Raw genomic sequence first — 20,830 nt, forward strand, 5'->3', positions numbered from 1 at the left:
GCTGTAGAAATCCCTGGACGCTTTGGAGCCATCTTAAAGAAAAACCTTTAGTCCTTCTTAAAAAATTATAAAAATTCCTTCAAAAATCATAACTCCCTCCAAAGAAGGTCATTATAATAAAAAGAAAAAAGGGGAAAAAAAGAAGAGAAAAGGAATTAAAAAAAAGCTTTACTCCTTCTTAAAAATTTCAAAAATTAAACAGAAAAAAGTCCTTCAAAAAAGGGTCATTACAATAAAAAGAAGGGAGTTCAAAGAAAAGAAAAAAAAAGGGAGAAGAAAAAAAATAATTAAATAGAAAAAGTCCGTTCCAAAAAAATACTTAGAAATACCAAAAACAACCATTCCAATCATAAGAAAATAAAAAGGGAAAGGGAAAGGGAAAGGAAAGAAAGAGAAACACCAAAAAGCCTGCCGGTCAGAATTCTAACTTCCAGAAAAAAAACACCGAGAGATTTGCCGATCGCCATTTTACTTTCCCTTTCAACAAAGAAAGAAAAATAAAAAGAGAGAATAAAAATAGAAACAAGTCTTAAAACTTAAAATCCAAATAAGTCAAAGAAAGCAAAAACCAAATCCTCTACTCAGCTCTGTCCGTTTAAAAAAAAAAAAACTCACCAGTTCTCTTTAAGCACGGAGGTGTTTGCAGCGGCTCGTTTTGTCCCTGAGGACAAAAACAGCTGGGAAGCAGAGACAAGTCTGAACTCCGTGGGAGCACTCCTTTCCCCCCCCCCCCAAAAAAACTTGGGGGGTGCAAAAGAGGCTCTACCACTATTCAGACACTCTCTACCCCCCCCCTTGCCCGGGAGGGGGATTTTGAACCGCTGAACAGCTGATGTCTGCTGTTCATAGCGGTTCTTACTTACCCAGGAGGACGGCTACAAAGTAGCCGCCATCGCGCGCGCAAAATCCACCGGAAGTCCACGTATTTTTGACATTTATTAGAATTACAATTTTGCTGTGTGGTACCTACGATTTACTTCAATGCATGCTCCAATATCTACTGAATTTGATAAGTCAAAGATTCTCCTGCCAAACTATGCTTTTTTATTATCTTAAGCTGCAATACTATGCAGTGCTTGGCAAAACAGGGAAGCATTAATTATCTCTGTACCATTTCCTAAAAATACCTTAAAAACATCTTATGTCAGAAAACCTAGAAGCAAAATATATAATAGGCCTTTCCTATTTCAAACTATGATTGCCTACAATACTTGGCAGGCAAAAAGAAAAAGATTAAAAATAAACATGATCTATAAATAAACTCCCTTTCCCTTTGGCAAATCATACTCTTTCCAGTTGGAAGGGTTTGAAGGCAGAAAATATGCAGTGCCTCACCAAACAATAATATATAGTTTTATTTGTCTTCAAGTGTCCTTACCATTTGAATGACTATGGAAACTAGACAAATAATCATGTTGGGCTGCACAATGAAAGGAAGCTAGTACATGTGCTAAGGCACATTTCAGGTGGCAGCCTGGCTAATGAGAACTGAAGTGGGATGCTAAGGAAAGGGCAGGGAGATTAGGAATAACTAGAATCCAATGAACAATTTGATTACCAGCAGAACCTCAACAAAGGATACAGTGGAGGAAGCAGAGAGAGAAAATAAACAGAATCAAAAATGTATTCTTAAAGGGAAATTCAGCTTTGCCAAAGCAGCTTTGTCATGACATAAAGCGGAACAAGGGTCCTCTTGCACAAGTTATTTCAACAGTTAGCAGAGGGAGCAACAGGAATGCCACTCTAATGGTTCAAATCAAGAAGTTTAACTCCTTTGTCATTGAGTTGATGTTTCCAGGACATAAGTGAGACAGGAAGTTGTTAGCCATCTCTCATGACAGCGCATATGAAATAAAATACCATATGGAGTTTCCTTCAAGTTAGCTTCAACTTCACAAAAGTTTCTTGGCAATAGTACAGATATGAGTTTCAATTGCTTTCTTCCAAGATACCATTTGACCTTTCTATTCCTAGATCTATTGCCCTGGGACTTTTTTGGGTGATCTCATACTTAGCTTTTCAAGATCAACCAAAGCTTAGCTTTTCAAGATCAACCAAAGCTCTAACTAACAAAATATTACATGGGATTTGTACATGTGTATTGCAAAATTGTTTTCACACTATAAAGACCCAGCTTTGGAAATTGGTTATTGTTATTGATTTTATTTTGTTTTGTTTTTGCAAAATAAAACTGTACAGCTAATTGCCACCACTTACTGTAAGGACTCCTCCAATACTGTAGTTTTCCTCTATTATCAGTGTAGTTCCATACCAGAAAGCCAATGCATAGGAGGCATATATTATTAAGAAAGCAACTCCAAGGGAAATGCTGGTACTAATAGCCTTCCTTATCCCAATGTTTTTGGCCTCTTCTAAATTTTTATGATATCTGAAAGAAAAATGGAAAACTCAGTATATTATATAATTGCATTTGACATAAATGGGGTGGACAAGCTTCTGCTTTAAATCCAAGAATACACTAAGGCAGAAGCTTGTCCACCCCAAGGATAAAACCCAGACACAAACTAAGCAATGTGGTATGTGCAATACAATGCAGTGAGACATATGCAGATATGTACATTGGGGAAATAAAACAACTACTTCATAAATGCATGGCACAACATATGAGAACAAACCCATCAGGACAAGATTCAGCAGTCCATCTGGATTTAAAAGACAAAGGCTAGTCTTTTGAAGATAGCGAAGTCCACATTTTGGACAGAGAGGACTGCTGGTTTGAAAGAGAAATCAAAGATGTATGTCAAAATTGAACAGCCCTCTCTAAACAGAGGGAAAGGATATGACATCATCTATCTTCAGTCTACAACACAATCCTTTCAACAGTTCCAAGAAGACTCCATATCATTTGCACCACTCAGATGATCTCTAAGTGGCCTCAATGACTTTCTAAAAGAATGCAAATGACCAGCTGTTTGCAAAGAATATAAATCCTTCCATTCCCCACCATCCAATCAGAGCTGAAGGAATATCTTGAATGAGAAGCAAAACGTCTTCAAAGAAAAAACAAGAAAATCCAGTTGCCTCTTTAAAAAGCATCTTTGGGACAACCATGATCTGGATGACTGAGAATCTCTATAGACATTCAGCATTCCATCCTTCCAAGGTGGGTAAAATGGGGACCCAGATTATGTTTACATTTGTAAATTGCTCAGAGAGTGCTGTAAAACACTGGAGAGCGATATATAAGTCCAAGTGATACTGCTATTGCTAAGTTCTATCAGTCTTTTTGGCAACAAAAATATTTAATTTTGGCCAAAATTAGTTATTCTAATTATTTAGTTATTCCCTTCTATTTGCAGCCATACTGTCCTTTATGTAGCAGCTTGTGTATGTGTGCAACTCATATTCAAATTAATTTAATTTCCTTTTTTATCACGAACCCTTGAGATTTACGCTGGAAAGCTATTGCAAGTCCTGCATGAATGGATGAGAGGAATCAGTAAAAAAGAAACAGAATCAGACTATGGAGTACCCTATTTCATTACAATTGCAGAACATCACTGAGAAGCAAGCAGAAACATCCCAAATTTGCAGTTTTGAGGGAGTTTTTTTATTTCAATTCCCGTCTGGTTGAAGACAATAGGAACTTTGGTCCAAAAGATCTAGAATGGCAACATTTTAACATGACTAAAATTTAGATCAGGAGTGTCGTGATGGGTCCAGCCTATAGGCCGGACCCATCACGAAGAAACCGCGCCCACTCCATTGCCGACAATGGGGAAAAAGCTCCAATACATTGTGCAGCATCACATGACGTCGCGAGTTTGACATGTCTGATTTAGATCAACTCTTATGAACAAATATGGAAGAGAGTGGCGATGAATGTTACTGGTCTATCACTTATTTGCTTTCGGAAGAGTCAAATATACAGAATGAAATTAGCCCCAGAGATTGTGTGTAAAATTAATAAACTTTCCTGACCTTTCAATTTCTTTCTTCTGTCCTCCAAAAGCTATCACTGTTCTGATAGCACCTAGAACTTCCTCAGCAACTGAACCAGCTTTTGCGTATGCAGCAAGTTCCTGATTAGTGAATGCAGAAAGGATCTGTGCAAAAGAACAAAGTTTTGACTTTTCCATTTAAATCTAACACCAGCTTCATTTTCTTACATGAACATCTCCAGTGAAACATTGGAGATTAGATGCTGCCTACCATCTAAAAAAGTCTACTATATGTTTCTTCTTAAAGTCAAGTAATTTCTACCTGCCCCATCTTTGTTCCCCTTTCCATGGCCAGAATTATCCCTTTCCCACCTTTCTCTCCTCTTCTTAATAAGTTCTGGCATTTTTCTTCTTTTCTCCATTGCTTTTGATTTTTAAAGAATATGAACATGTATAATGTGACTGTGCCTAATATCTTAAGGTTCTTTTGCAGCACCTTAAACTGTTTTGGAGAACCCAAAATGCTTGCTTTAACTTTATTCTTCAAGTAGCAAAATTCTAGACAGCCATCAACAATGTTCCATCTTATCCTTTAGAGAAGTTTTACATCACTGGGCAAGCTTTTTACTGTTGTATTTCACTCTTCCATTGGGCTGCCCTCAGCTTAAAAAGAGGCCACATACAATCACAGACTGCAATGCCTGGTGTTTTTTTTCCCTCACCATGTTTTTTTTCTCTTGGCTATTTAAAACTAACTGCTGGAATGGAAGCATCATAGTCTGGTTTGGAAGCATCACTGCTTCAGATAGGAAGGCGGTGCAGAGAGCGGTGAGGATGGCTGAAAAGATTATTGGCAGTTCTCTCCCTCCCATCCAGGACATAGCACATAAGCGTTGCTTGAGCAGGGTCTGCAGGATTGTCTGGAACACCACACATTTTCCTTACGACCTGTTTTCTTTGTTACCTTCTGGGAGGAGACTCCGTGGTATCCAAAGGAGAACATCCAGATTCAGTCACAGTTTTGTTCCATACAGTATTAACCTTGTGAACTCTAAAGCTTCCTCTTTCCGTTATGTATTCAAGATGGACAGTGATTAATATTTATATGCTACTTATATGTATGGGTGTAGGTCTATACATATATTGTTTAGAGTATGTTTAAATGTATGTTATGTATGTGTTGCTTTGTGAGCAAGCAACTAAATTTCATTTTTAATGTTTGCCATTGTGCCCACAGTAAAAAAAATGACAATAAAGATTATCTGTCTGTCTGTCTGTCTATCTGTCTGTCTATCTATCTATCTATCTATCTATCTATCTATCTATCTATCTATCTATCTATCTATCTATCTATCTATCTATCTATCTATCAGGATCTGGAGGATGGGGAAGCTGGCAAAGGCACCATATTCCCTTGGCTATAGGACAGAATGATTTAGAACAGTGGTGGCGAACCTATGGCACGGGTGCCAGAGGCGGCACTCAGAGCCCTCTCTGTGGGCACGCGCGCTGTCGCCCCAGTCCTAGGCCTTCAGCTGGCTTTTATAAAACCTTTTCACTTTAGGCCTCCGCCACCGTGTGCAAAAAAAAAAAAAAGTTCAGTCAATTTCAATTTCTCGCGGGAAAAAAAGGTCTTGCAAAGTTGGAATTGATTGAACTTTTTATTCCCACCCAGTCTGCCGTTACCACCGCAGCCACACCCACCCAATGGGCCACACCCACCTGGCACTCGATAATGCATAAGTGGGTTTGGGGTTGAAGTTTGGGCACTCGGTCTCTAAAAGGTTTGCCATCACTGATTTAGAAGAAAAAGGATAATGTTTAAACAGCTGAGATTCCCAAGGGCCAGATAAGCCTCAAAATATGGAGACAAGCAGAGTGGTTTTCCCCAAGCGTGAAAAAGCCCTCTCTTAAAGGACAGAGGACACTATCAAACGCAGATAGAGGTTGAATGTTATCTTCATTTTAGTGAGTCACAAATGTTGAGTACAGAAGTAAAATCCCATAAGTCCCTCTCTACGCAAAAGAGAAAAAAAGAATGCTTCTAGGGACATCTCACTGATCTCTTGTGGGAGGGTTATGCTGTGTGTGTGTGTGTGTGTGTGTGTGTGTGTGTATGTGTTCCTGTGGGTACACATCTGCCCTAATGGCAACTTGCATGGAATTTCTCAAAGGGGTCAAAAAAGTGAAGATGTCAGTCACAACTGAGTAATAATAATAATAATAATAATAATAATCCCAAAGCAGTTGGAGCACCACTTGAACACCATTGGCATTGACAAATTCGTTATTAGTCAATTGCAAAAGGCGGCCTTACTAGGAACTGCTTCCATCCTGAGATGATATCTGTAATACCATTAAACATCCACATCTGCCTATCCCAAGTCCTGGGTAAGGACTCGATAGGTAGACAAAATGCCAAATCCAGTCTGAACATCTGGCTGACTGTGTGATGATCAATAATAATAATAATAATAATAATAATAATAATAATAATAATAATAATAATAAAGTTGGAAGGGACCTTAGAGGTCATCTAGTCTAACCCCCTGCTCAGGCAGGAAACCCTATACCATTTTGGACAAATGGCTGTCCAGTCTCTTCTTAAAAACTTCCAGTGTTGGAGCATTCACCATTTCTGGAGGCAGGTTGTTCCATTGGTTAATTGTTCTGTCAGGAAGTTTCTCCTTATGTATCCCACACACAAATGACTTGAAATACTTGATATACCATTCAGGAAAATTTAGTACAGTTTTAGATTAGAATATACTGATCTGAAACCAAAACTAATCAATCAAGATCCAGCAATGATATAGTGTGTTGTTTCTTCTTTCCTAAAGATGGTATATATTATATCCACAACTACCTAGGACATTTTGCTAATGACATATAGTCTCTGAAGATACATATATTATCCCTTCTATTATTTCAAGAAACATAGAAACAATCAAAACTCCATTTTAGAGGGAAACACAATGGCATTTTCATGACTGAAAGGAGTTTGTGTACTATACCATTATATTTCAGCAAAACTATACTTGCCTTTGCCCAAACTGCAGCACAGATTCCTAGAACAGGACTGATAGCAAGGATTACAAGAGTCAATTTCCATCCATTAATGAATCCGACTATAAATCCTGATACAAATGCTGATATTCCATGAATAAGCATTCCAATTTTATCACCAATTCCTTCATTGATTTTGGATACATCACTGAAAAGAAATTAGAGCAAACTTGTTAGGGCAATATTCAGGAAATGACTATCAAGATACATTTTTGCTGGTTTTCTAACATACTTCAGTTGTATCAACACAGCACAGTTTGAGTACATACATGGATATAGAATATATATTCCTCCTGCCAGAAAATACACAATTGTACCATGTATCCTGAATAAAGGGGAAAATTATAAAGGAGTGAGATAAAAATGCAGTGAACTGGAAGAAGTGTAATTTGTAAGCATTCTATATAAAAGCAAATGTATTTAAGATAAGGTGGTAACTTTTGTTTTGTTCTGCTAAGCAATGAATGAATTTGATGGAGATTTTAAGCAGAATCAAAGATGCTTATCCATTTTAAGCAGAATCAAAGATGCTTATCCATTTAAGCAGAATTAAAGATGCTTATCCATTTCAAGTAGAAGTTTCCCTTGGACATGCTAATCTTGGAGATCAGTAGAAAGCAGAGGATCCCATTGTCCTCCAGTGCTATACACATGCAGTACCTTTTCAGAGCTGAACTTTACTAACACACACTAAGCAACTGAGATTTACTTTAGAGCTAAACAAACTGGTAAATTAAATACTGAAGAAAAAGCATGAAATATGTACTCACTCTATAAGTCGTGTATTTAATTCTCCAGCATCATTTACATCAAACCATTCTACTTCTTGCCTCATAATGGCGTGGAAAAATTGTTGCCTAATTCTTTTGACCTGGCGGCCAGCCGCAAGTGTCCAACATGCAGTGTATGCATAGGCAGAAACAAGAACTCCAGCTCCTATGGCTGAATACCAGTATGCATATCTGAAATACAGTATTGTAGAGGTAAATTCAATGTTTGTCTGTAGCATCATTATTAATCTTAAGAAAGGAATTGACCAAATAATGTAGAAAATATACTCAATGTAAACAACTAAAAAGCAAGAAAGTGACAGATCTGACCAAAAGAATATTTCTTCAGATTGTTTCATAGTTATTAGGGTCCTAAAAATATTATGAATCAACACTGAGGCAATTAGTCTTCCTATTCTTCTCAAGAAATTTGCATTCAGATGGCTGTATTACCCAACATACATAGCAAGTATGGCTATTTGCTCCTCTGCCTGATGCATTATGAGACTTCTAGTACTACACAGCATGAAGGCAACAGTTTGGAGAAGTTTGTTGCATAAAACAAACTATTCAAAGCATTAAGCCATCGTGATTTGATGAATACATTTATAGTGCTTTAATGTGCAGAAAGATCCTTGTTGTAGACATAGGCATCTACATTTAGCCAAAATAATTTATGACATCATAGTGGAAGCTCTGCCCTTTTGTATTTTTATCTTCCTTGACCCCCCCACTTCCTTTGCCTTTTCTTTCTTTTTTTAAAAAAAGTTTTATTGATTTTCTAGTTTTATATTTAAATATTTAAAAAACAATTTGGCGGCTGAGTTAATCTATAATTCAATAACATACAAATATCTTTAGTACAAGTCTCAACTATTACATTAATATTTCCTCTCTTTTCCCCTTAGTGTTTACTGTCTCATGTTTAAACTAATACAATTCTTATTATATCAATTAAATAAAAATAACTTTCTTACATTTATCAATAATTTTTAGTTTATACATATCCTAGTTATTTTAACATTCAATGTCCTAATTAGTTTTTCCCAATTTTTAGTTTCCCATTAATATTTAAATTTAATATTTATAATTTCCAAGTTTTAAATAACCATTGTTCCCTTTATCCCAATTCATCACAAAATCTAATGTTCAGGATACACGTCTTATCTATTTGAATATATTCTATTTCTCACCATCTTACATCAACTTAATAATACAATATAACATTCTTATTTTCTATTAATTTCCAAATGTCTTAAATTTAGTAACCAAAATTTCTCTTATTTCAACATTAAAAAGTTCCTCTCTTTTTCTCTTGGTGTTTACTATCTCATATTTAAGCTAGTAATTTTTATTATAGCAGTTAAGTAAAATATATTTATTACATTTATTAATAGATTTTTAGCTTATATATATCTTAATGAATTTTACATTCAAACTTTATAAGCAAATCAATATTCAAATTTAACTTTTAATATTTATACTTCCAAGTTTTAAATGACAAAAGTTTTCTTTATCTCAGTTCATAACAAAATCTAGTTTTCAAAATACTCATCTTGTCTATTTGAGTATGTTCTATTTTAATTCTCATTAATAAGTCAAAACCCCAGTTTTCTTCAGCCTTATTCTAGCTTTCTTTCTTTGCCAACTCGCCTTCCATGTCTGTGCTTTTAAGTCATCAAATAGATCTCCCTGTATTATTATATATATTGTTTGAACTAGAAAAGGCCATCCGGTCACCATTTTTTGGGAAGGACTAACAAATCATCTCTCTATTTTTCCATCTTGACGTAAGTGTCCTGAAATGTTAGAGAATTTTAATTTTTCTATTGGTGAAAAATAAATCAGAAGCTCTCACAGTTGACCGCATTTAGCTGATTCAAATAACTTTATATTTATATAAAAATATTTACAGTACCATTCTTCTTTACAGCAACATAGCTTAATGAAGACTTCTTACAGAGACAGACCAGAGACAAAATCTTGAGACTGGAAATCCAGCTCCTAACTCAATACTCTTTTTGCACAGACTCAATAGCACTTTTTTCACATTGGCTGACTGAGTTACCACATGACTCTTCCTGTTCATGAATATTCCAACACTCCTCCCTTCATGATAGGAAGAGACATCAGACCTATTAACTTAATACATTCTTTAATTGTGAAAAACCTTGTGCCACTAACCTGGCCTTATACTGTATATCACTATTTGGCAATACCTTTTTCTTATATACCCATGTACAACCCACAGCTGTGGTTCCCTGTGGCAAAGTCACTGATTTAAATACTTCATGGTCTCCCATGGATTTCATCTCTTTATCCATGGCCTCCTTCCATCTTTCTTGTTCAGCCTTTGGTAATGCCAACACCTCTTTATAACTTCTTGGCTCATACCACACATTGCAAACCTTTACCTTGCTCACAGAATACCTGTCAGGCGGAATTCCTTTGTTACATCGCTCTGACCTATGTGGTATTAACTGCTCCTGTGTCTCAAGTCTTTCTGGCTTCATGTCTTGTTCAGCCTCTCCTCCCTGAACATGGACATCTTCAATAATGATTTTTTTTATCATTAGATGAATTATTGTCACTAAACAGATCACCGTCATTAAGTGAGACATACCCAGAATTTGCATTAATTTTGTTCTGCAAAATTAGCAGACCTTGAAATTATAATTCTTTTACTTCCATCACTAAAGCGATATCTTTTTGACCCTGGCTCATAGCCCACAAACCTGAGCTTTCTTGCCTTTTGCTGTCCCTTTCTTCTGATTGCTTTCGGAATATGTACCCATGCAGTACTTCCAAAAATTCTCAAATGTGCCAGTGATGGCTTTCTCCCATATAGAATGGCATATGGAGTATTATTAATGGAGGAACTCCACAGCTGTTAACTATATAATTGGCAGTCAATATGGCTTCTCCCCAATATGACCTGCTCAAACCAGAATCCTCCAATAATGAATCTTTCATTGTTTGCAAAACACCATTCCTTCTTTCAGCTACGCCATTCTCTGCTGCTGTGTAAGGATTTGTACATCTGTGTCTTATCCCCAACTGCCCCAACCATTGTTGGAATTTAGTTGACATAAATTCAGTACCTCTGTCAGTTTGCAACTGACACACATGTTGTCTGTACCTTCTCTCTACAAAACTTACCCACTGTTTGAATTGTTGTAGCACCTCTGTCTTTGCTCTAAGCAAATAGCAAAATGAATACCTGCTATAATCATCAACAATTACCAGTGCATATTTTGCTCCTCCCAAACTGGCTTGCATAGGTCCCACCAGATCTGCATGGACCAGCTCTAGAACTCTTTTTGTTTGTCTTGTGCTATATTTACTAACTGGGAATGCCTTTGACTTCGATGCTTTGCATACTGCACAGTCCAAATATGTTTTGCATCCCTTCAAATTTAGCCCTTCTGCAAAATCTTGCATTTGCTGCAAAACTTTAAAGCTTGCATGGCCAAGTCTTCTATGTAGAAGATGAACACATGAATCATGCTCTGCAACATTCTTAAATATATGGGAACATTGAACCTTTTGTCCCTGCAATACATATAGATTATCTTCCTTTATGCCTTCTGCACAAATATTCCCATTCCTTTTGATGAGACATTTCCCATTTACAAAAATGATCTCAAAACCTTGTTTGTCTAAATTAGACACACTTAACAAATTATGTTCCATCTCAGGTACACAAAGCACATTGGTAAACTTTGATTCCAAATATGGAATTTTTACATCGCCTTTTCCAATGACTTTTGCTTTCTGGCCATTTGCCAAAGCCACAGCTTCTTGTGCTACTGGAACAAACCTGCAAAATAATTTAGAGTCATTAACAATTGTTTGACTTGCCCCACTATCTATTAGCCACTTGTCTCTGTTGTTGCTATTGCAAACTTTTGCAACACCAAAATGTTCCTTTTGCAAATTAGTCTTCTTTGCATGCACAAATGTCCTTTGCTGCAAACAGTTCCTTTGCAAATGTGTCTTTTTCTGCTGAGCAGCTCTCTGCTTGCAAATCTCTTCTTTGTTACAATTTGGTCCGGGTCTGATCTGCTTGTTTCTTCTCCTCTGGAGACTTGCAGTCTGGACCCCCTCCTCAGGAATTTCTCCTCCTCGTGGCTGCTTCTAAAATGGCGTTTTTCTTCTTCATTAAGCAAACATGCCTTTAAAGCCTCAAACTTTAAGTCTTGCTCTTCTTTGCATTCAAATATTGCAGAAACTGTGTCCCAGGTTTTATCTAAACTGTTCAACACCAGTAAAACTTTCTGGGACTCAGGGAATTTAATCCCACGTTGTTCTAAGTCCAAAAATAAACTTTGCATTTTATTTAAATGCTGTTCCACAGATTCACCTGGTTGCAAACAGGCTCTGTAAAGTTTTCTTGACAATTGCACTATATTGCATGCAGAAACATTCACGTGCACAGCTCTCAACTTCAACCAAATCTCCTTTGCAGTCTTTAAATTTGCAACATTTAGAAATTGATCATCATCTAAATTCAAGATGAGATAAGCCATAGTTTGATCATGGCTTTTCTGATCTGCTGCTGCAAACACTTGTGGTAGATTTTCAACAATATACCACAGCTCTTTTGCTTTCAGCAAACATTCCATTACAATGTAATTCTTCTGGCCTAAATGAGGCACAGAGCTTTCCTTAAATTCCATTGCAGCCATTCTGCTAATTCTGCCTTGTTCTTATACTTTCTAAACACAGGCAATTTCTTCCAGCTTTAAATTACAATGCAGTCCTTAGTAAGCTCTGGGCCCATAACCTGTTAGAGAATTTTAATTTCTCTATTGGTGAAAAATAAATCAGAAGCTCTCACAGTTGACTGCATTTAGCTGATTCAAATAACTTTATATTTATATAAAAATATTTACAGTACCATTCTTCTTTACAGCAACATAGCTTAATGAAGACTTCTTACAGAGATAGACCAGAGACAAAACCTTGAGACTGGAAATCCAGCTCCTAACTCAATACTCTTTTTGCACAGACTCAGTAGCACTTTCTTCACATTGGCTGATTGAGTTACCACATGACTCTTCCTGTTCATGAATATTCCAACATGAAATGTTCATCTTCCCTTCAGTCTGTTCTTCTTCTTGATCCTCAGATTTCTTCGGGTTTATATAAAAAGTCTTTTCCCTTTTCCATGTTGTCGATCTCTTTTCTGGGTTTTCCATTAACTGTGTGTGTTGGTCAATTGAATCTTATATCATAGTATTTAATTGTTCCACTTCTTCTATTACATTCTGTGTAGTTAATTCTTTAGTTGTAATCAAAGTTTGGGTTCATATATGTAGGCTGACATCTTGCTCTTTTCTGTAGCTTCTTATTTCATCAGTAGCTGTAAGAATAGTTTCATAAATTGCTTTCAACATAAAGATAATCTGTTCCTGATCTTCATCCATGTTCTCTTAGTAGAGTGTTAAGTTAAAAGCTTTACAATTAGAGAATGAAAATAATTTTGTCACTGAGTATAGAACACAGTTGGGCTTCTCACACCTGATATCTGTTAAGGTTGCAGTCTTTTCTATAGTCTGGGCTTCAAGCCAAGTCTCTTTTAGGCAATAACAAATTGTAATATCAGGTTTAGCCACAAGATGTCACCCATACAATTTAGGGTTTTTTTAAAAAAAAAAAGTCCAAAATTTTTATAATTCTTTGTCCAATTTTAGCAAAAACCCAAATCTTCAATAAGAATAAGAAATCTTTTAGTCCACAAATTTTAGAAAGATAAAGATCCAGTCAGAAGCAGGTTATTTTTGCAACATTTTAAACTCCCCTGGATAGTCAGTTGCCCTGTTTTTAGAGGGTGGGATAGAATCTCCCTTCCCTCTCTCACAGGGAGAGAAATACTTTGAGCAGCTTATACAGGTGAAAAAAATAGTTAGGATTGAATAGAGGTAGATCTCACCCAATCTCATCTGCATGCTTTGTAGGTGCCTGGTGGTAAGTTTGACTTCGGCTGTCTGCAGCCTAGTGACAAGCCATATTGCTATGGCTGGTCTTTCTTCCGCTGGTTTGGAGGGCTTCCCGGATCAAGCGGAAGGGCTACCACCCTCCCACAATCAAGCAGGGATCCCCTTCTTGCTGGTCGCCCCTACAGGGCAACTTTTGACCCTTTCCAGGATCCCCCAGCGATGTGAAATTGGATGTGGAAGATGGAGCTTGCTTTCTGAATGTCTGTGGCGTCTGCAGCGGCAAAGAATTCCTTCCTTTGCCTTTTCTGTCTACCACCCTTAGTTGTAGAGTGGTAGAAACCTACATGTAAGGTACTGGGGGAAATAACAGGTTGGGCAGAACCGTTTTTAGATTCTTTTGTCCCATTTTTGCATAAATGCAGTTACCTGAAGTATAGAATTACAGTCTTTCACCAATTTTCTAGATTCTGGGTTGTCGCCAACATCAGAATGCACACTAAAGCATTATTCCCTAACCTGATGATTTCCAGATTTGATGAAACAAAGTTTCAAGAGGCTGTATCTGAGTTGTAGTCCAACACATTGGTAGTCATCAGGCCCTTGAATGAGTGCCTCCCCATTCCAAACTACAACATTCATAATAATTGATGTACAACATAGCTCTTCTATTTGGGAAAGATAACATGATTGCTGTGATCATACCTTTATATGTAGTGCTAGTATACTATTTTATGAACACCAAAACTTGCTTTAATACCGCTAACTAAAGTGCATCTATTCAGATAAGGATTTCAGTAGTACTGACATAATGAGGCATCACTTTAATCAATTTCATCTCATTTTTGTTTTCTGAATGTTATAATCAATAACTGATTTTGAGACTAACATGGCTTCTCTATATAGGCAACTTCACTGTTTGCATTGTATCCAGACTTATAAAGTTTATTATAGGAAGTTATTCAATTCTTGTTTAAAAATATTATCATTTATTACACTATTTACACAAGCACTTATATATATATGTCAAATATGTAATGTATAATGATATATATATATATATATATATTAATTTAAGATACCTTGTCATTGTTTCTTCTAGTTTCTTAAGAGGTAAGTACTGGGAGTTATTATTTAAAGGTGCATTATCTATGCAGAAGGAAGAAAAAATGGTTTAAATCAAGTAAAAAATATTAAGGAGATATTAACAATTTAATATCACCAGTCACAAGATTATAAACGTTTTTAAAACTGTATAAATTATCAAATGCCATCATTTGTTTATATCAAGACAATTGCGCTGATAAGATTCCTTGTGGCTATTCCTCCAATTCTGTTCTTAATAAAGAAACATCTTTGGTTTTTAGTGAGATTTTGAATGACTGTGCACATCATGATTTGAAAAAAAATATGGTAGGATATGTTATTCATAGAAAGATAGCAAACTGAAGAAATGTCTGCTTGTGTTACCAATTTAGCTTGTGATTTCTTGCTCTATAGCTAGACCTCATTTACTGATTACCTCATGCAGTGATCATGTCAAGTTATGATGAAAAAATAACTTTGTGACCAAGGTGCACATTTACTAACTATGCAGTTTCTGTCTCTGTCTCTCTGTGTTATGTATTCACCATTAGTATACATTAGTACTGTGCCTGACCCATTTTTTTTTCCCCCTTCAAAGAGTGGAGAGATTGGGAAGGAAGAGTTTACAAGAGAGTAAACATTCCCCATTATGTGCCTGCTTACTCTCTTGAAATCCCTTTCTCTCCAATCAATGTAAATAAACGTTAATTCTCTTTTTCCTAACTATCCCAGCACTCCAAAGGTTGGGGGAATGGGAAAAAGCAACGTACAAACATGTTTAAGTGCTTTCCCATTTAGTAACTTCTTTGATTACAAATAAATTGTATGTCTCAACTGTGGTTGCTAAATGAGGACTACCTGTAGCCATGTTATCCTAGAGAAAATAGGAGTATTATAGCTATCTCTTGTATACACTGTTCTCTGTCGATAGCAGGAAATGGTAAAGCTCAGAAAAGTGTGTTGGAGAGCATTTAGGACTTTCTGTTTAAGGAGTTAATTATCCTTGTTTTCATGGCTCCATTAAAATGTTGTTGGATCTAAGGTTGGAGACAGTCTAAGGCTTAGATTAATATGTAGCCCTTAGAATCATAAGAGTTGTCTTACATATGTAGCATGATTTCTTTCCATTTAGTGGCAGAAAATATTAAAAATATAGTGTAAATTCCAAAATAGATTTATACTTTATAATACAAAGGAAAATGCTAAACTGTGGCAACATATAAGAAAAGTCTCCCAGATTATCTACAAAATGTTATCTTGCCCTTAAATATATATATTTATTTTAATTAAATATTGTTATTTGAAAGTACTGGTCTTTTTTACAGTACTACTAAATGGGCCTACATATGATTTTCAGTGGCTCACACAGCTATTTTTTATTTTGGTCCCATCTATTTTCAGAATATGGCCTTGTAGAAGAGGATTCCAAAGTTTAATTTGGCATAAGGCTGGTTTCCTATGTTTCTATCACTGCTTACATGCTCCAAAGATTATTCTTTACAGTCAGTCTAGTTTTGGCAAATGATTCTAATTTGTATATAACATTTATTATTAGTGTTAGATATAGTGATCTATATATATTTATTATGTTTATCAGATACATTTGTCTAAGTTTTTTCTCTTGCAGTATCAGTCTTACGTGGATGACTATATATGGAACACAGAATAACAGAGTTGGAAAAAACCTTGGAGGTCTTGCCCAATTAGAAGACCTTACACCATTCTGAACAGCCACTTGTCATCCATGTAAGAATAGAATACTCTTGTTTGTAAATCCTGCACTAGTCAATGCTAGTAGTCAAGAGCCTACTAAACTTTTGACAATTTTCTTAGGGATCCACTGTAAACGATACATGCTTTAATCCTGTCTTTGCATTCTTTTCATGACATTATTGACTCTTTTTACCTAGAGGAAGAGTTCCCGATCCAACAAAGGCATCTGTCATTTCTCCAAAAACCATCATCATAAATGGAAGGGAAGCCCCATGAAGGGCTGCAAAAATAGTGCCCACTATCATTAATAATTTATCCAGGGATTCAGAGTAACGAAACTGAAAAGCAAATTATCCACATATGAAAAAAATTGCCCACTTATTGATATATGTCATACAACTAGAACACACACATCTATGAGATAATTCCACAATTAACAGACAGCATTTCCTAACTTTTTGTTTTTTCATATTCTTGCATTAAATGAGGCAACGATAATACAATATGATTTATACCAATAATTTAAAGCACTGTTATCCGGTATCTTCTTTAAAAAATAGCTTGAATACAAATTAACACATTGCACATAATATTCACAGAATGAGTGTTCTTATTTAGTTTTATTGAATACACACACAGTATTTTAAAAGTTTTGCTACTTTAATTTAAATTTTAAACTTTAATTTTAAAACAGAATCAGTCTGATATAGTGGTTAAAACATCAGGTTAGAAATATGAGGCTGAGAGTTTTAATCCTGCCTAAGGAACAAAGCTAGCAGGATTAGCTTAGGCCAGTCAGCTCTAGAAATCGGGCAATGGCAAATAACTTCTGAAATCTTGCCAAGAAAACTGCATGAATTAGTCCAGGCGGACAGTAGAAATCAACATTGACCCCAGGGCACCAAAACAAAATAAAACAACCAAATTTTATAACTTACCACTGCAAATGGGCTGACCATATTAATTTTTTCTTTGATTTTTTTCTTTTCCCTATAAAATAATGTATAGTCAAATTTCATTTTTTCTACAAAGAAACATATTTATACAATTCAAATAAATAAGAAACATAATTTGTACTTTTCATAATGAAAGTACTAATGATCCTAACCAAGATGCTTTAAAGTCTGCACTATTCTATAATGTTAATTTAGCATGACAAAAAGAATCAAAATCCTTTTTTTAAAAAAAGGGTATTATAATATTTGAAACAATATAACAGTGTCAGGAATTATGTTTAATATGTTTTATTTTGAACTTCAAAAATGTTTATTTCTCAATTCATTTTAATACTAATAACTATTATATCTTTGAACTATGGTGCTGGAGAAGACTCCTGCGAGTCCCCTGGACTGCAAGGCGATCAAACCAGACAGTCCTGGAGGAGATCAACCCCGACTGCTCTTTAGAAGGCCAGATCCTGAAGTTGAAACTCAAATACTTTGGCTATCTAATGAGAAGGAAGGACTCACTGGAGAAGAGCCTAATGCTGGGAAAGATTGAGGGCAATAGAAGAAGGGGACGACAGAGAATGAGGTGGCTGGATGGAGTCACTAATGCTGGGAAAGATTGAGGGCAATAGAAGAAGGGGACGACAGAGAATGAGGTGGCTGGATGGAGTCACTGAAGCAGTAGGCGTGAGCCTAAATGGACTCCAGAAGATGGTAGAGGACAGGAAGGCCTGGAGGAATGTTGTCCATGGGGTCACGATGGGTCGGATACGACTTCACAACTAACAAAACAACTATTATATGATGATATTTTATTGTTTAGTTTTGAACTTTTTTCTTTGCTTCTGGATTCTCTATTAATTGACCTAAATCAGAATTGATTCAAACAAATAATTACTTTTTAGTATATTAAATTATGATAATATGTATAAATGATTTATATATTTTATTTATTTATTAAATTTATTTGCTATCCATCCCACCACAGGGTGACTTATGTATTCTTATTCCATGTAATATTTCTCAAAGAATTACATCAAATATGAATGTTATGTATTCAGATTTCATTCGATATTGATACATGAGAATGCTGAAACCTGATCCTTTTCAATTTAATTGGTTTTCTCATTTCGGGGGGAATAAAACCATAAGCATCTAAGTAGTTAGAACCAGGGCCTTTTTTTCTCATAGAACGCCCATAACGGAGTTCCGGCACCTTTTTTGGATGGAACCTTGTAGGATAGGCAAGGCGGGTTGTATGACTTGTGTGAGTTCCGGCACCTTTTTTGTTTTTAGAAAAAAAAGCACTGGTTAGAACCCATTTAAATCAATGAGTTCTCAAATAATTATAATTCCCTAAATCTTAAACTGATCCATAAACACTGTAAGCAGGAGTAAAGCATTTACTTTTTCCTATGATTTTGGTAATTAAATTCACCCACTCTGCCGTAACATGTTTTGCTTGGTTTTGTGCTGAGTGAATACAGCCACTGTGGTTTATAATCTAATTGCCTAGCATTATATGTCTACTAAGCCATTTTGACTTTCTGAGCCGGCTAGGATTTAAATGAACTACAGTTTATCAACCAATATGTGAATACAACAATGTAGAGATCCTGGGGTGTGTACTTATAACAGAAGCGGACAACTTATTACAACCAAGGTTCTTATTTCCAGGAAGATAAACTGTAAATTGTCCTAGCCCAGAGGGATATGAGAGGAAAAACAACAGCTGCTGAATCTATGCCTCTACAAAGAGGGTCAATAGGGAAGAGGGACCGAAGTGGTACAGTCAGATACGTTTGTCCCTCTGAATGTCCTCAGGTACCAAAAACAATCATGAATGTAATATAAATAGCCTGCTATATTTGTGCACTTTCAACAATTTGTCAGAAGGCGATGATGATGCAGAACGTAAATAACACAGGGTTTCCTTTAATGATATTTCATTTTTGAGAAAAATAATTCTCTTGTTGAAAATCTATAGGCAGGCAGTTTTCAACAAAACTTTTGAAAAATGTAAAAGAAAAAAATAAACACAGCAAGAATGAAATAGAGAAAAAATAAACAAAGTCACTGAACTCAAATGAAAGCTCAGGAAAGCCACGGAGGATCCCAATGTCCTTTTACAGCAGATGAATAACAAGGTATACTAAGAAATTTGCAACACTAAATATTAAAGTATGTAGAGAATATAGAGTCGCCTCATATGGGCAACAAACAAATTTAATAATAATAAATAAAATATTGGTATTTAGCTTATAATCCATGGTGTGACTACAAATTTGTTGAATATAGAAGTTAGCTCTGAAAAGTGGTATATTTTGAATGGATGTTTGGCCTCTACAGAGAAAGAATCGCGCAGGATAAATCAGATAAATGCATAAACTGAAAATGCAAAAAAGCAACCAACTAAAACCAAAAAACCTACTTTTGGCTTCCAGAAGCATCTTCAATAACAACATTCTTCTCATTCACATTTCCATTAATATGTTTCTTTCCTTCCTTTTCAGAAACCATTTCTACCTATAGAAAAAATAAATTTCTCAGGAAATTAAAAGATAAACCAGTTTACCAATGTATGCTGCCACTAAGAACAGAAACACATACAATGTTTAGATTTTTTTAAAACAATGGAAATAATATTAAAAAGCACTATTCAGTAATTTGGTTGATTAAATAAAGCAGTATCTTGGATGCTTTTGCTCCAGTTATACATATATTTATACATTTTCTTTGCTTGGAACAATCCCAAGAGATCAGAATGTCAGATATTATTCCAGGAATTCACCTATATCCAAATTTATAATGATAGCAGGTGAGAGGGTGTTCTTTAATTTAGTGGACAGCAGTTTACACAGAGGAAAAATAAGAAGTGATGCATAAAATAAGATAAATAAATAAAAAGTGAAAGGCACCAGTAACAGCAAAAATGGAAACTTGTTTATAATCATATAATTCATAATTTCCAGCTATTGTAAGAGTTGACATTGCCATTGCTAATAGCTGTTACTATTAAGAAAATGAACATCATCTTCTCAAACTTGACAAAAGTTTGATTCTTGACTTCTGAAAGTTCAGCCGGGGAAACAACATCAAGGTCCTCTAAGGACAGCAATTTACTTAGATATCAGACCTTTCCCCCTCTTTTTAAACACAGTAGTTAAATGCACAGTCTATATAATTCAGTGAAAAAGATAAAAACACAGACTTACTCTTTTGGATATACCGGTTGACTTTTGTCTTTGAATTATTCGGAGTCTAGGGGTTGAGGAGTGACGATGGGCTGTAGATTGGTGAAAAGAATTTGTTCAGTAACACCCAGCTGTTATAAAGCAACGGTTAGTTGTGGCAGACAACTGTCAGCAGTAGCCCTTCCTCTTCGTCCTTGTTCTGCCCTGGAAAAT

At 35.7% G+C, this 20,830-nt stretch overlaps 1 protein-coding gene across 2 annotated transcripts in view; it reads right to left on the reverse strand.

Annotated features, from left to right (window-relative positions):
• LOC120302655 (ATP-dependent translocase ABCB1-like) overlaps nt 1-20,830 on the reverse strand; it is a 68,208-nt gene extending 47,378 nt beyond the window's left edge. The window contains exons 1-9 of one of the 2 annotated variants that reach the window (XM_039331424.1): nt 20,639-20,830; nt 19,855-19,949; nt 17,415-17,466; nt 16,670-16,814; nt 14,760-14,826; nt 7,739-7,930; nt 6,945-7,116; nt 3,943-4,067; nt 2,218-2,389 (exon numbers count right to left, since the gene is read on the reverse strand). In XM_039331424.1, the coding sequence (XP_039187358.1) occupies nt 2,218-2,389; nt 3,943-4,067; nt 6,945-7,116; nt 7,739-7,930; nt 14,760-14,826; nt 16,670-16,814; nt 17,415-17,466; nt 19,855-19,943 (1,014 nt within the window). In that variant the 5' untranslated portion in view covers nt 19,944-19,949; nt 20,639-20,830. Of the gene's footprint in view, nt 1-2,217; nt 2,390-3,942; nt 4,068-6,944; nt 7,117-7,738; nt 7,931-14,759; nt 14,827-16,669; nt 16,815-17,414; nt 17,467-19,854; nt 19,950-20,638 lie in introns of those variants that run through there. The other variant, XM_039331425.1, reaches the window with a different exon arrangement.

This window comes from Crotalus tigris, unplaced genomic scaffold, assembly GCF_016545835.1.
Source record: "Crotalus tigris isolate CLP2741 ecotype Arizona unplaced genomic scaffold, ASM1654583v1 scf7180000024437.13266115, whole genome shotgun sequence".
Lineage (NCBI taxonomy): Eukaryota > Metazoa > Chordata > Lepidosauria > Squamata > Viperidae > Crotalus > Crotalus tigris.